The sequence below is a fragment of the Schistocerca nitens genome, chromosome 3, assembly GCF_023898315.1.
Source record: "Schistocerca nitens isolate TAMUIC-IGC-003100 chromosome 3, iqSchNite1.1, whole genome shotgun sequence".
Taxonomy (NCBI): domain Eukaryota; kingdom Metazoa; phylum Arthropoda; class Insecta; order Orthoptera; family Acrididae; genus Schistocerca; species Schistocerca nitens.
Window position 1 is genome coordinate 493,399,325 of NC_064616.1, and position 15,108 is coordinate 493,414,432.

Here is a 15,108-nt window from a genome sequence, read left to right on the forward strand (position 1 = left end):
CGAATCAGCGTACTCTCCAAAGTGAAAATTCATTCTGAAATTCGAAATTGACGGTATCTTATTTGTACTCTTTGTATATTCGAACTCTTTTAGTTCATATAAAAAAGCCAATGTCACAAAGGATGAAAGTATATTTCCGAGCCATGAATTTCCACAATCCTACAGGTAATGTAATCTAGTTACTTGTACTGATGACCCTCTATATTCTACCTCATTCGCAGCAACATACATGTATATGCCGATTTGTTACGTTAAGTTCCTATGGATCAACTCTCAACCAATACTCTGTACTTAATTGTGACATATGTGAGACTTCCTGCCAGCAGGTTTTGTTCACATTTGTTGAGTGACTAAATGTAAAATATTGGCCAACTTCGTCATACTTATACATTAAAAAAGTAACTGAATCCATTTTCTCACAAATTGTCTTCACAATCGAGAAACTTTTTGATATTGCTCAAATTTGCTAATGGTAATTGCTCAGTACCTACTTTATTCCTGTCAAAAAAAATTGAAAATAAAATTGCTTGTGGTCTGTTAATAATTAACTTTAAAGGATTGTAGCGTGTCCTCTCCTGGGGACAACAACTTGACGAAGCTCTGTCTGTGTGGGCGGAGAAGCTTGCGTAGCCGCGTGAATCTGAGGGCTATACCGAAGGTAGAGGACCTACTACCAGGAAGGCCTTAGCTGATGGATCAGACTGAAGGTGCTCCATAACGTCCTGTCTTCCTTATCCATTCCTAGTCCTTACCCAATTCCCTTCCCCAACCCAAAGTGTGATGAGATCCCTGCTGAGGAGTGCGCGGCACATGGGAAGATGTGTCGCAAACGGAGACTCAGGGATACCGGGACCTCCCTGAGTAAGTAGCCTTACACTACGCGGCATTTCCGAGGTGTGGACCGTGTAGACCCCCAAATCTTGTGGTACCAAGATGTACACGACTGATGAAAATAATTGAAAACAAACCGAGACCTCAGACACCCTAACATCGGGGTCAGGACCGATGGAATGCACTCCCACTAGTGAATCAGTATCTAGAAATTATCAAGAAGTGGGAACTGTAACTGAGAAGTTGGACCAGATTAAGATTAAAGCCTTGCCTGGGGCCCAGAGGAGGAAACTTCTCAGGGAACAGAAACAGAAGGAAGGAAAAAATGGCTTCCCAGACAAAAGTGCAGGGAATTAAAAGGTGTTGAACCCAAGACCCCCAAGAAAAAACTGTCTCAGGTTGAAGGAGATACGCAGACACCCTTAACGTCAAAGACAGGCAACAAGAGGATAAGGGAGGAATCAGACTCACTCCTCTCAGGATGAGTGAGTCCAGGAAAAGCGGAGGCAAGAAACAGACCTATAGTACTGCATTCTGGGTTTTTTAGGATGGCAGTTATCCAAGGCAGCTATCCACTGGTAGTATCACGTCACAGCAGGAGCAGCTCGTGCAGATGGCCCTCTTTGAAAAGATTGAAGGGGGGGGGGGATGGGGCAGCTTAAGGATAAGGTGCCCATGATATCACTGTGGGAGGATGTGAAGCTGCTGGTCAAGATGGCAGCTGAACTACTTAAGACCGCAAAGGTATCAATATGGGTAACAAAGATCATTAAGGATGTCCCTCCAAAGACTCTGTTCGTGAAAATAGGGGTTTAGAACCCAAAAGTCTCGACAGAGGATTTGAGAGTAATCAACCAAACGGTTGTACCGGAAAGAGAAACCCTTGTGGTGGAGGTCTGTGAGAAGTCCCTGAAGGCGATGCGAGAGCAAGACCTGAAATTGTTTTAAGGGTTCTCACAGGTCGCTGTCAGGGTAATCAAAGACCTGAAAAGCAATGATGGTTGCAAGATGGAGACTTTAGGTGCTGCAGATCAATCTGCACCAAAGTAAAGGGGCCACTGCTGCCCTAAGCTGTCGCCTGGGGACAAAGGAAGTGGACGTGGCCCTGATAGAAGAACCCTACTTACATAACTGGGTGTATTGGGCCTTGGTGGTACAGGAGATAAGTTTATTTATGCTAGAAATCTAAAAATGGAATTTCTTCCATGTGAATGATGGATTTCTGTTCCAGGGACCTGATGACCATCAGGATGCAGCAACTTGAGGAAGGTATCACAAGGGAAATTTTTTTTGGCCTCAGCATACCTCCCTTAAGAAGACCGCTCTCCTCCTCCTCGTCTGGAGGTGAGGAAACTGATGGAAGTTTGCCATCATCAAGGCGACCAACTATTGGTTGGATGTGATGCCAATGCCAATGCCCACAACCTGATGTGTGGCAGCAAGGACACCAGCAGTAGAGGTGAGTATTTTCTTGAATTTCTCATATCTAACAACTTGGAGGTCCTGAATAGGGGTGATTAACCTACATTCAGAAACAGCAGAAGGGAAGAAGTTATGTCAATAACCTTTGGTTCCTTGATGATGGGCAGCTATATCAAACAAAGGCATGTGGCGTTCGAGCCATCCTCATCAGACCACATGTACATTAAATTCAAGGTTGAAATGGTAATCAGAAGGACCATGGCCTATAGGAATCCCAGGAAAACAGACTGGGAGATATATAGGAGGGACCTGGACTTAAGCTCATCGAGAATTAAAACCTCAATAAGGAATCCAGTAGAGTTTGAGGAAGCAGCAGAAGCTGTAACCTCTGCCATAGTGACCTCCTACCACAACAACTGCTCAATCACCAAGAAGTGCACAAACATGAGTGTGCCTTGGTGGAACAAAAACTTGGAAAAACAAAGCAGACAGATACGAAGACTGTTTAACGTTGTGAGACAAAGGGCAATGGGCAAAATATCGCGAGGCCCTTGTCTAATACAACCTTGCAATTAGATAAGCAAAGGAGACATCCTGGAAGGCATTCTGAAAGGAAGTGAAGGGCATGGTTGCTCAAGCCAGACTTCACAAAATCCTCACAGGAGTACCAACTAATCCAGGAGGTACGTTGAGGAAGTAGGATGGGGGATATACAAAGACAGCTCATGAGAGACTGGAATTGCTCCTCAAAACTCACTTCCATCAACATGCTCTGGTGGATAACACAGACCAGAATGCGATCCCTGAGAGACAATGGTTCTCAGGCACTCTAAGAGAGGAGTGGGAATCGGCTAAGGAGTGTGTCGACTTCACTAAAATCCGATGAGCGGTGGGAACATTCCAACCGTTCAAGTCACCTGGCCCAGATGGAATCTTTCCAGCTCTCCTGCAATAGGCAGGAGAGAATCTTTTAAGAGTCCAATGCAAGTTATCCAGGGTTAGCCTAGCAGCAGGAATCATTCCCAATGCCTGGAGGGTAGTGAAGGTTGTCTTTATTCCAAAGCCAGGGAGAATTGTTCATACCAAGACCGAGGATATGAGAGAAATCAGTCTGTCCTCTTCCATTCTTAAAACACTGGAAAAACTAGTTAATGTACATGTTGGGGAGAGGAGGCTGACTAGGGCTCTTCTATATTCAAACCAACATGCACATCAACCAGGTAAATCTTGTGAGACAGCTCTCCACCAACTCGTTGGGAAGGTGGAGAAAGCACTTCACTTTCAGGAAATAGCCCTCTACATCTCCCTGGACATGGAGGGGGCTTTTAGTAACATAACCTACGATTCCATGGTTAGGGCAGCAGAGGTGCATGACCTAGGGACCACTATATGTAGGTGGACTAGGGCCATTCTTAGTGGAAGAAGGTAGAGGCCACCATGATGAATGTGAAGATTGTAACTAACACCACTAGAGGTTGTCCACAATGAGGAGTTTTGCCCCCTTTATTGTAGAATCTAGTGGTGAACGAACTCATCTAGGAACTAAATTCCAGACAATGCTTTTGCCAAGAATACACAGCTGATCTTGTCATTGTAATACTTGGCAAATTTACTGACACAGTCAGGAATATGGCACAAGGTGAGGTGGACATTGTGCAAGATTTGTGCAGGAAATAGGATCTAAGGGTTAATTCTAAGAAGACTGTTGTGGTACCATTCACGAAGGAGCATATCCAACACTTAAGTTGGAATCTAAAGATTTTCGATGAAACTCTACCTGTTAAGAGGATAGTGAAATATCTGTGGGTAACCTTAGATGAGAAACTATCATGGACCCTTCATATAAAGAGCATCTGCTCCAAGGCGATATGTGCGTTATTGAGTACCAGAAGAGCTTGTGGCAAAAACGGGAGCCTAAGCCGCACAGGTACGCACTGGATATACACCACGGTCGTTAGACCTAAGATCTCCTACGAAGACAGTATGGTGGAAGAAGGTAGAACAGCAGGTTGCAGCTAAGGAGCTTGCTAAGGTGCAGAGACTGGCCTGCTTAGCCATAAAAGATGGCATTAACTATTCACCAACTGCTGAGATGAAAACCATGCTGGATATGCCTCCCTTACAAATTAGGGTCAAGATGGAGGCAGCATCGGTGCATACAGGCTCAAAACTGGTAAAAACTGGATCTCATTGGGATATCCAGAAACACAAAATAGTGAGGGAGGTAAATATAGTAATGGTTGGGGAGATGCCGGTCGACTATATAACAACTCCCAACTTCTTCAACAAGTCTCACAATATAATAATTGGAAGCATGGAGCAGTGTGAAAAACAGTTCTACACTATATGGGGGATATTGTCTGGTTCACTAATGGGTCGAAATCAGACCAAGGCGCTGGGCCAGGGTGTACAGCGTTCAGCCAAGGCAGAAGGGCATCACCTCTCTAGGAAAACTGGCCTCAGTATTCCAAGCCGAAATCACTGCAATCAGGGCGTGTGTGGAGGAGAACGTGCGTAGGTGCTACAAAGACCGTAGCACCTGCATCTATTCAGTCAACCAGGCAGCCCTGAAATCATTGTCAGCTCCTGCATCAAGATCTAAGATTGTTGCAGAATGTCACAGAGTTCTGGTGGAGCTAGGGGGAAGCAATTGGGTAAACCTTGTGAGGATCCATGGCCACTCACTCAGGGATCGGTGGCAATGAAGAAGCCGACAGATTGTTTATTTTTTTTTCGTGGCTGATCGTTGTATTTGGTCGTTGCGGACGTCACATGACATCCGTTGAAGTTCGTTGTTGATGCTTTCACTCAGTTCTTTTTTTATTTTTTTTTATTTATTACAGTGGCCAAGCAGCTCTCTGACCCAACACACTGAGCTACCGTGCCGGCATCAGATTGGCAGGATGGGAGCAAAGACTCCCTTCATTGGACCGGAACCTGTCCTGACAATCACCAAGGCTATGATCAAGCTATAACTACGGAACTGGCTCAGAAGACAGCACGTAGAATGCTGGATCAAGATCTATAAAGAAAAACATGGGAAGGTAATGATGCCAAAGCCGTGTTTTAAAAGAAGCTCTGTAATCCTGGGCTTGAACAGGAAAGAGATTAAACTCGTGGTCTGACTGATGACCGACCATGGGAATTTCAAAAGACCCTTACATACAGTGGGTATAAAGGAAGAAGATCCTAAATGTAGGCTCTGTGATGACAGTGAATAGTCTGTATCGCACCTTATCTTCGAATGCACTGCATTGGAGAGCAAGAGACAGAATTTTCGGGACAGCTAGACCTGGAGAAATTGTGTCTAACGGAGAACTGGTAAAGGGAATCCTTGCACTATTTAAGGGCATTGGTTGGCTTTACTAGACATACAGGGGACGATACCACACAAACTATGTTTCGGTGCGAGCAGTGGCGAGTTAGACCAGAGCTGTTTTAACTTCCCTACTAAAATCAAATCAATTATAGCGTGTAGGGAAAGTCACAGGCAGCTTAACACTATGCCCTGGTGCACTACGAATTAAGTGATGTCTTTTGGACTACATTTACGGTTCAAATTTAATCATTATACAAAAATCAGCACGTATTGTTAACAATCCTTATGAGTATCTTGAGAAAGTGAAAGTTTATTGAGCTTAATTATACATCCCTTTTGTCTTTAAGCTGTATTTGAGACTACTGTTGATCTAGAGAGAGAGAGAGAGAGAGAGAGAGAGAGAGAGAGAGAGAGAGAGAGAGAGAGAGAGAGAGAGAGAACCCTTTCCTTCGAAGAACACTGATAGACGTAGAATTTCTGACATTTAGTGTGTTATATACTCACCCTGAGAGCGACGGGATCGTTCGAGTAGTCGACGGGTTGGCATCGGAAGCTGTACCTATTCCACCAGCCACCCATGAGTAACTGAAACAAGAGAAGACTCGTGACAGAATAAAGCCAATACTTATTAGCAGCAAAAACAAATTTTAAGTAGATTTGGTAATCAACCGATTTCACGAACAGCAAAGAGATTAAAGATAAACCGCAATATACTGCAAGTATCAATACACCCACATCAGTATAAGAGTAAGTCTCTTTTTAAGTAGAGATTACGGAATTTCTCATTTCCACAGGACAGCTAACAGGTTAGTCAGATATTTGTCTGTTGCGTGAAGAACAGAAATGGCTATTGATGAATATTGTGGATAAAGAAATTAGTCATTAGCTGAGAAATTTCTTTCCATGTGCAAGCATCTTAGTCTGCAGCTTAGCCGTGTGCAAGCTGAAGCAGCTTCACTCGTCAGCTCTTCCTGCATCGACGTATCATGTCTTCAATATTTAAATTAAAGTAATAACAGCCCTCGGTCGCAAAAAATAAGCATCAGACTACCTGTAGCTCGACACGTGTGAGCAGTCGATAGTGGCTTGCCTTCTACGTATTCTATTTCAAAAATTTTGTGACAAACTTTATCGCCTGATATTTACGTTATACGCGACAATCAGTTTGAGTGTTTTACTTCTGATGAAGGCACTCATAATAGTGCCGAATCTAGGTCCAAAGACCTATTTTTTGCGACAAAGTGCTGTTATTGGTTTAATTTTGCTTTGTAAACGGTCGCTGACCACGCAGCTTTGTTTAAAATCTTCAATATTAATTTCACACTACTTATTTTACATATTTCCCCATCTATTAAAATTTGACAATTTTACGTTTTTCTCGGCATTTACGTACCGTCAGTTCTGGTCGTATCAGAGTTTCAAGGCTGCCAGCATACGAATATCTCCCTCAAAATTCGTCGCCAGAGAGAAAGAACAGAAGTATTTCTTTGGATTGCCGTGTAAATGTTAATCAGTCTTTGTCCCTTGCCCTTTGGCACACTTCGTCTCATTTTCCACTTTTCAGTTAAGCCACTTTCATTTTTGATGAGTTCAGGAAAACAGAATCCGCCTATTTGTGCTGCACTTCCTTACGATTTCTATTGTAATTATGGAGCCATCAGTTTGTTTTTCTCACGATATTAGCTGCGTATAGACGCTGCAGCGAAAAGCAAACGAATGCAGACGCGTAGCGATGATCTCAACAGTTCGAAGCAAGGGGTGGAGATCAGAGTTTACTGTCCCTTTTACGACTTGGCCATCTAAGACGGAGCATAATCCGATTGGACAAGCGTGATCAAGGAGAGTGGAATCGGACGTGTCCTTTTCTAAAGAACCATCCCGATGTTCGTTTTAATAGAGTTAATCAACCAATGGAAAATAGAAACCTGGATGGGGATCTGAAGTGCACACACCCCAAATAGTTCACTGCCTTAACCACTACGCCACCTTGCTATTTATTAAGGGGGGCCGGAGGTGGTCAAATCCAAAAAATTACGATTTCTTTTGCTACCGAAAATTAATTGGAACATTCCTCTTTAAGTTAAACTTTGAATTATTGTTCTACTCGCCCTAGAAGTGGAGTTATTACCATTTTCCCCCACGCCTGCAGAGGAAATTGGCGGCCGCTGAATGCATCTACCACCCTCTCGTGACTTCCTGGCGTACTGCTTGGGATTTTCTCGGCCTGTTACGCATACAGCGCCTTATGTTACGCATACAGCGAGTGTGCAAGGGTTGGCTACATTGTTTTCTGTGACAAATGAAGCGCTAAGAGGGATTTGGTAGTGGCAAAAGAGGGGTCATAAATCCCTGAATGGGGTTGTAACTGCTACTTGTGGTGATAGTGCAAAAGTGATAGATGTTGTAATATCAAAACATTGTAGGTGCAAAAATAAAATCGAAGGAGAGCACAGTAGAACCTGTGAGGCAAATTTTAGTGGATCAAGTGGAGCAATGGAAGTGGATGGAGTGAAACAAATTTTTGAACGTTCAGTTCCCAGATACAACGTTAGGTACAAATACTACCTTGGGGATGGTGACTCCAAAGGTTTCAAGACTAGAGGAACTGAAACCATATGGAAATGAATTTTTAGTCGAAAAGTTGGACTGCATTGGGCATGTGCAAAAGCGTATGGGTGCACGGCTTCGAAGGCTCAAACAAACTTTGGGTTCAAGTAAGCTCAGTGATGGAAAGACAATAGGAGGGAGAGGCAGGCTTACTGATGAGGTGATTGAACGTCTACAGAGATACTATGGGTATGCTATAAGGCAAAATACTAGTAATGTTAGTGACATGCGAAAAGCAGTGTGGGCATTGTTCCTTCATACTGCCTCTTCAAATGAATACCCTCAACACAGCCTGGGCCCAAAAGATTCCTGGTGCAAATATAATGCAAAAAAGGACTATGATCACAAACATGGTTTGCCAACAGCTGTGATAAATGCAATAAAACCATTTTTTCATGACTTAGCACAGCCAGAATTGTTACACAAATGTCTACACGGAAAGACGCAGAATCCTAATGAGAGCGTAAACAATTTGATTTGGAAAGTGATTCCTAAAAGGGTGTTTGTAAGCATAAAAACACTGCACTTTGGCATTTATGATGCAATAGAAACCTACAACCAAGGGAACAGTGTGAAGTTCTTGAAGGCATTAGGATTTACAGCTGGGGTGAACTGTACGAGCACTAAGAAATATTGACAGAGAAAGGCTAAGAGGAGCAGAAAGAAGAGAAAGGCATATGAAGTATGATGGAACAACAGGCCAGAAAAGAAGACAGAAGAGGAAGCTTTTGGAGGATGAAGAAGAAGACCCTGATAATCCATCCTACAGTGCAGGAATGTATTGAGAAACTTTGATAGCCATTTCCCGTAAATTAGAATTTTTCGAATATAAGGAACATTTTCTCAAAATCCACTCAAGCTAGAGATGAAATTTTTATACAGCACTCCTAGTGGTCAAACTTACATTGTAACACAGCCATTTGGCAATATGTTCAGTAGTTTCATTTCAGTTTGATTATAAAGCAATTATTTGTAAAAAAATTTGGGTCATTAATAAAAAAAATAATTGGAAGGAAACTAGAAAAGATACTCCAAAATCCCTCTGTCATAACTGCAATACTAAACAACTCTATATGTAACAAAAAAATTCAAATTTTTCTATTTGGTAGTTTATTCATAAATATTCCTCAAACTTAGTGATTTTAACATGGGCAGCATAGGCACCTCCGGCTCCCCTTAATGGGCTATTGGAGCCCATATGGGACTTTTCAGATTCTTATGGAACTTAAACAAAGAAACTTAAAAAAAACTGCGACGGTATTACGAAATCGTCTTGGGTGCATTTAGAGACTGTATCCGAGGATGCGAAACGAATCTGTTGTCTGCATCGCCTGTGTCGCACAGGGACCATGAAAAATAAGGAGAGGGTAGGGAATGTACCGAGGAATATCGAGTCATTTTTTTGTCATTTCATGCGTGAATGTAATAGGGCAATAAGGCGACAATGCAGTTACGAAGTATCTGCAATGTACAGTACAGTGGTGTTCGGAACAGTTACGAAGATGCAGATTCTAAAGCATGTCGTTAGGTTAGACAACGACTATCAGTGTCAGGCAGCGAATTTCCTGTAGGTCACTGTTCATGCATTTAGGAATACTAGAGCTACCCTCTTAACCACAGTACACAGACAGTAACCTCTCGCCCACCTCTCTTCAGCACCACCACTCTCCACCAAAGCGGATTGGTGTTCAATATAACTGACTCGTTCAGAATAAATCATAGCAGTAAACCTTAGTAAGAGGAGAAAAGATTACATATTTATATTTCCTTCTTCACTCTACAGATGTATGTATTTTGTACGTTTTTTAACCATATGCTACAACAGAATAGAAAAAAATGTGACTCATAAACCTCAAGTTTTCAGATGTAACTTCTAAAGCTTCCTTTCGATATCTCTGTATTGGGTTCAATAGTTTCACTTCAGAATATTTGTAACTTTAATGTTGTCTTATGTACATAATACGGAGAACGCCTCGTTTTCGTCTCTCTAAACCCCTTCTGCGCAGTATAAATATAGTGACTTAAGGGACTAGCTCTGTCTCTGATGGTCCTACGATATAAAGAAAGAAAAAGCCGCAGTGCGATGCACATCTAGGAGAGGTTATGTAATCTTCTACAGTAGTTTGAAATGTGACTATGAGCTAGGCAAAAACTGACTTATAAAAATATCCCTACCGCACGGAACATTCTGAACTGAATATCGTGTTGACTTCAATAACTATCGGAACTTCAGTGTTTCTGTGCTATAAAATAGTTCTTCGAGTGCGTTCCTCGAAACTGGAGCAGCATTCCCAAGACCAAATAATGTTGTGCCATAAACCAGCCCGCAAAGTACAGCAGGTTTCGTCACTGCGTTCGCGCGTGCCAGTTAAGAAGCGTTAACATGTGGCGCTTCGAGAAACAATTACTGCCTCCGTTCAGCTTCTGCTTTGTGCAGCACGCGTCAACAAAGGTTCTCGTAATCTGTCACTGCTCATGGATACACCACACGATCACGATAGGCAGCTACGGAAAAGAGTAACAGGCCACATTAAACAACAGAACTGAACAGCAAACAGAACACTTGACTGGTGATTATCAAGCAGGCTGCAGCAGAAGCAGACAGTGTCGAGCAGATTCGGTGTCTAAAGACAGTATTAAGAATATATCGAAGTACTAACAAACGTGTCACCTTTGTGAACTTTAAGGTGGTTTATTACATGACAAACTATTGTGGACACTTTAGAACAGCTCAGAAGAAACAGGAAGACTGGAGAAGTAGTCTACCAGACTAAGGAGACATCTCAAATACCTTCGAGAAATATCTGAGCCTGCTGAAGTGAGTACAGGTGCTTGACAAGAAGGTGACCTCTCCACTTCTGTTTAGTGTAGTGTTAGACAATGTCATCAGAGAATCGTGGAAAGAAACCGGGGAGTAGGCCTCGAGACTTAAGGACTGAGAAAGTGACGATCTGTCTGTCTTCGCTACGGCTAGTGAAGAAACCAAATACGCCATAGGAAAGTTACAAGAGATTACATCAAGGACAGGCCTGTAAATATCTTGGTTGATTTGAGTGGAGTGGATGAAACAGCAAAGCTATCGCTCCCATTGTATTAGCGAAGGATGGGGAAGAAAGTCGGCTGTGATTTTTCAAAGGAACCATCCCGGCATTTACCCGAAGCCATTTAGGGAAATCACGGAAAACCTAAATTATGATGTCCGGAAGCGGGTTTGAACCGTCGTCCTCCCGAATTCGAGTTCAGTGTACTGATCACTGCGCCACTTCGCTCGGTCCTCCAATTATGAGAATAATCATTTGATGGAAAATTTACATAAAAAATATAAGATCCAACTAAAAACAAAATATGGGACAAATTCTATTTTGTTTTCTTTTAAATATCTCCGATAAATCTTACTACCGTCTGGACTAGACAGTAAATCCTATTTAGAATGAGTCATAATACTCGAGCAAACGTGTAAAGTAATATGAAATTACAACAATAGGAGTGATATCGTGTAATGCGGGACTTCGAGGTAACGAAACAGTTCTTTTTCGTGAAGAATTATAATACCTCAAACTACATCTGTAGGAAGTCATTTAAAAATTAATAAACTTCGGAACGAAGAGTGAAAAATTCAGACAAATTTATGGTACCATTACTATAAATTTCATATGGACTGAAAGAAACTATATACCTCTACGCGGCAACAGACAAGTTCACTGATGCAATACGCAGAAGACACTTAAGTTCTACCGTCACATCTAAGGAACGGGAAACAACATTTTAACTTAAACTACTTTGCGGTGACTAAAGTCATGGATGCCTCCTGATATCGAGCTCGACCACATTTTGCTCAGCGTAGTGCAACAACTTTGCGTGGCATGGAAACTCAGAAAGCCGTTTGAAGACCTCTGCAGAAATACTGAGCCATGTTGCATACTTGTGAAAGAGTTGCCAGTGTTAGGTTTTGTGCACAGACTGACGTCTCTATTATGTCCCACAAATGTACGACGGGATTCACGTCGGGTGATCGGGGTGGCCAAATCATTCGCTCCAATTGTCCAGATTGTTCTTCACACCAATCATGAACAATTGTGGCTCATTGACATTGTGCATTATCATCCATAAAAATTCCATCGTTGTTTCGTAACATTAAGTCCATGAATGGCTACACATGGTCTCCAAGTAGCTGAACATAACCGAGGATACAGTCCATTCAACGTAAACACAGCCAACACCATTACGGAGGCAACACGATTGCGCAGTGCCTTGTGGATAACTTGGGTCCATGGCTTCGTGGGGTCTGCGCCACACACTAACCCTACCATCAGCGTTTATCAACTGAAATCGGGACTCGTCCGACTAGAAAACAGATTTCCAGTCGTCTAGGGTCCAACCAATATGATCACGAGCCTAATAGAGGCGCTGCACGCGACGTGCTGTTAGCAAAGTCACTCGCGTCGATCGTCTGCGGCCATAGCTCATAACGCCAATTTTCCCCGCACTGGCCTAACAGTTGTCTTACATCCCACACTGAATTCCGCGGTTATTTTACGCAGTGTTCCTTGTTTGGTAGTGCTGACAACTACGCAAACGTCGCTGCTCTCGGTCGTTAAGCGCACGCAGTCAGCCACTGCGGTAACCGTGATGAGAGGTATTACCTCTTCACATTCTTGACACTGTGGATCTCTTGATATTGAATTCCCTAATGATATCCACTATGGAATGTCCCATACGTCTAGCTCTAAGATCTTGCGTTCAAAGTCGCAATTCTCATCGTGTGGCCATAATCACGTCGGAAACCTGTTCACATGAATATCTGAACACATGACAGCTCCACTAACGGACTACCTTGTATACCTTGCGTACGTGATAACTACCGCCGTCTATGTGCATATCGCTGTCCCACGATTTGTCGCCTTAGTGTCGAACAGATTAAACAAAAATTGAAGCTTGCTTTGTTAGAAGCTAAGCAGAATATATGAGCAATGAACATCACATAACTGGATGAAAAACTTCAAATACTAGCTGCACATCACACATTCGCGGAGGAAAGTTGGGAAACAGTTGTTAAAGGAACGCGAGAAATAACCCAGCGAACTCGTGAAGGGATTTTGGGAAGAGAAGAACGAAAGTAATCTGTCAGCCAAAGCTGGCACGTGCAAACGCGCTTTTTAACTGGGCATGAAATAAGAGTAAGAATTACGAAGGATTCACAAGGAAAATGTGTTAAATAGTCCAACTTGTCAACTCGCCAAGTGCTTCATCGTTCTTTAGTGTATTTTCCCAATAATGGTTAGATTTCATTGGTCTTGGCCGACCCAACTTAGCTGAAACTGAAGTAAGGATGAGGTAAACATGAAGAGGAAAGTACATAGCCATAGAAGAGCCCCAATGACCGCTGTCTCCATAGCGTGTTTTATCTGCACTCAGGTAGCCATAAAAAAATGGTTCAAATGGCTCTGAGCACTATGGGACTTAACATCTGAGGTCATCATCAGCCCCCTAGAACTTAGAACTATTTAAACCTAACTAACCTAAGGACAACACACACCCATGTCCGAGGCAGGATTCGAACCTGCGACCGTAGTGGTCAGGCTGTTGCAGACTGTAGCGCCTAGAACCGCTCGGCCACTCTGGCCGGCTCTGCATCTGCATCTATACTCCATAAGCCACCTTACGCCATGAGGCGAGGGGACTTCGTGTAGGGCTGTCACTTCTCCCTTTCCTGTTCCACTCGCAAATACTTCGTGGGTGCACGATTGGACGTAAGCTTCCACGTGAGACCTAATCTCTCTAAATTTACCTCCACTATCTTTTGTGAGAGATACTTTGGAGGAAGCAATACACTGGTTGAAACTTCTTGGCACATTAAAACTGCGGTCAGACCGAGACTAACTCGGTGCCTCTGTCTTTCGGGGAAAGTGTTCTGCCGACTGAGCTACCCGGGCACAACTCACGGCCCGTCCTCACAGCTTTACTTCCGCCAGTACCCATTCTCCTACCTTCCTACCTACATAACAAGCTCTCCTGCGAGACCTGCAGGGCTAGTACTCCCTGAGGAAATGATATTGCGGAGACATGGCTTAACCACAGCCTGGGATATGTTTCCAGAATGAAATCTTCAGTCTGCAGCGGAGTGTGCACTGACAAACTTCCTTGCGGATTGAAACTGTGAGGACGGGTACCTCAGTCGGTAGAGCACTTGCTCGCGAAAGGTAAAGGTCCGGAGTTTGAGTCTCAGTCCGGTAGACAGTTTCAATCTGCGAGGAAGCTTCATATCAGCGCACACTCCACTGCAGAGTGAAATTTCGTTATGGAATAGATTGGTTGTCTCCTCCAGGAGGAACGTATGCTCTCTGAACTTTAACTTTATAAAGAACGACTGATCCCTATGAGATATACTGTCGTATTTCTTAGTCCGAGTTGCAAATTTATACCCTATTGTCAGATTACTGGCCACACTTGCCTAGCAAAAATATTATTCTATTTCTTTGGTCACTCAGTGTAAAGAGTTCTCGATATCACAGTAGAGAAAACGAATATGGTCCGCAGTCGAATAAACTGTATCTGACACTTCTTGGCAGATTAAAACTGCGTATTGGAACCGGTGCCCTAGGCTTAGTGTCTGCTGAATGTTGCGGATTAAAAGGCATTTTCTTTAGTAGTCGTCGGTGTAACGGATTTAAAATGTTTTAGACAGTATAGGAACACCAGACAGACATTCTTACATCCATCCATAATTTTTTGTGACAAGGACGTTCATACACACATCCATAGTATTTACGGTATCATATTTGTCGAAAGCACTAGTGCTTCGCATTGTGTTTACAGAGTCCATGAGTCCAGTTAAGTTTTGAGTAATACTAAATTTTGCAGCTGAAGCATTCCAGCGTTTTTGTGATGAAAACATAAGTCTCCGCTGTATTTTTATTTATTTATTTATT

The 15,108-nt window shown here is 42.9% G+C and overlaps 1 protein-coding gene across 2 annotated transcripts in view; it reads right to left on the reverse strand.

Moving 5' to 3' along the window:
- LOC126248423 (elongation of very long chain fatty acids protein-like) overlaps positions 1–15,108 on the reverse strand; it is a 211,004-nt gene that overhangs the window by 40,326 nt on the left and 155,570 nt on the right. For both annotated transcript variants that reach the window (XM_049949391.1, XM_049949390.1), the window contains exon 4: positions 6,077–6,157. In XM_049949391.1, coding sequence (XP_049805348.1) covers positions 6,077–6,157 — 81 coding nt within the window. The remainder of the gene's footprint in view (positions 1–6,076; positions 6,158–15,108) is intronic.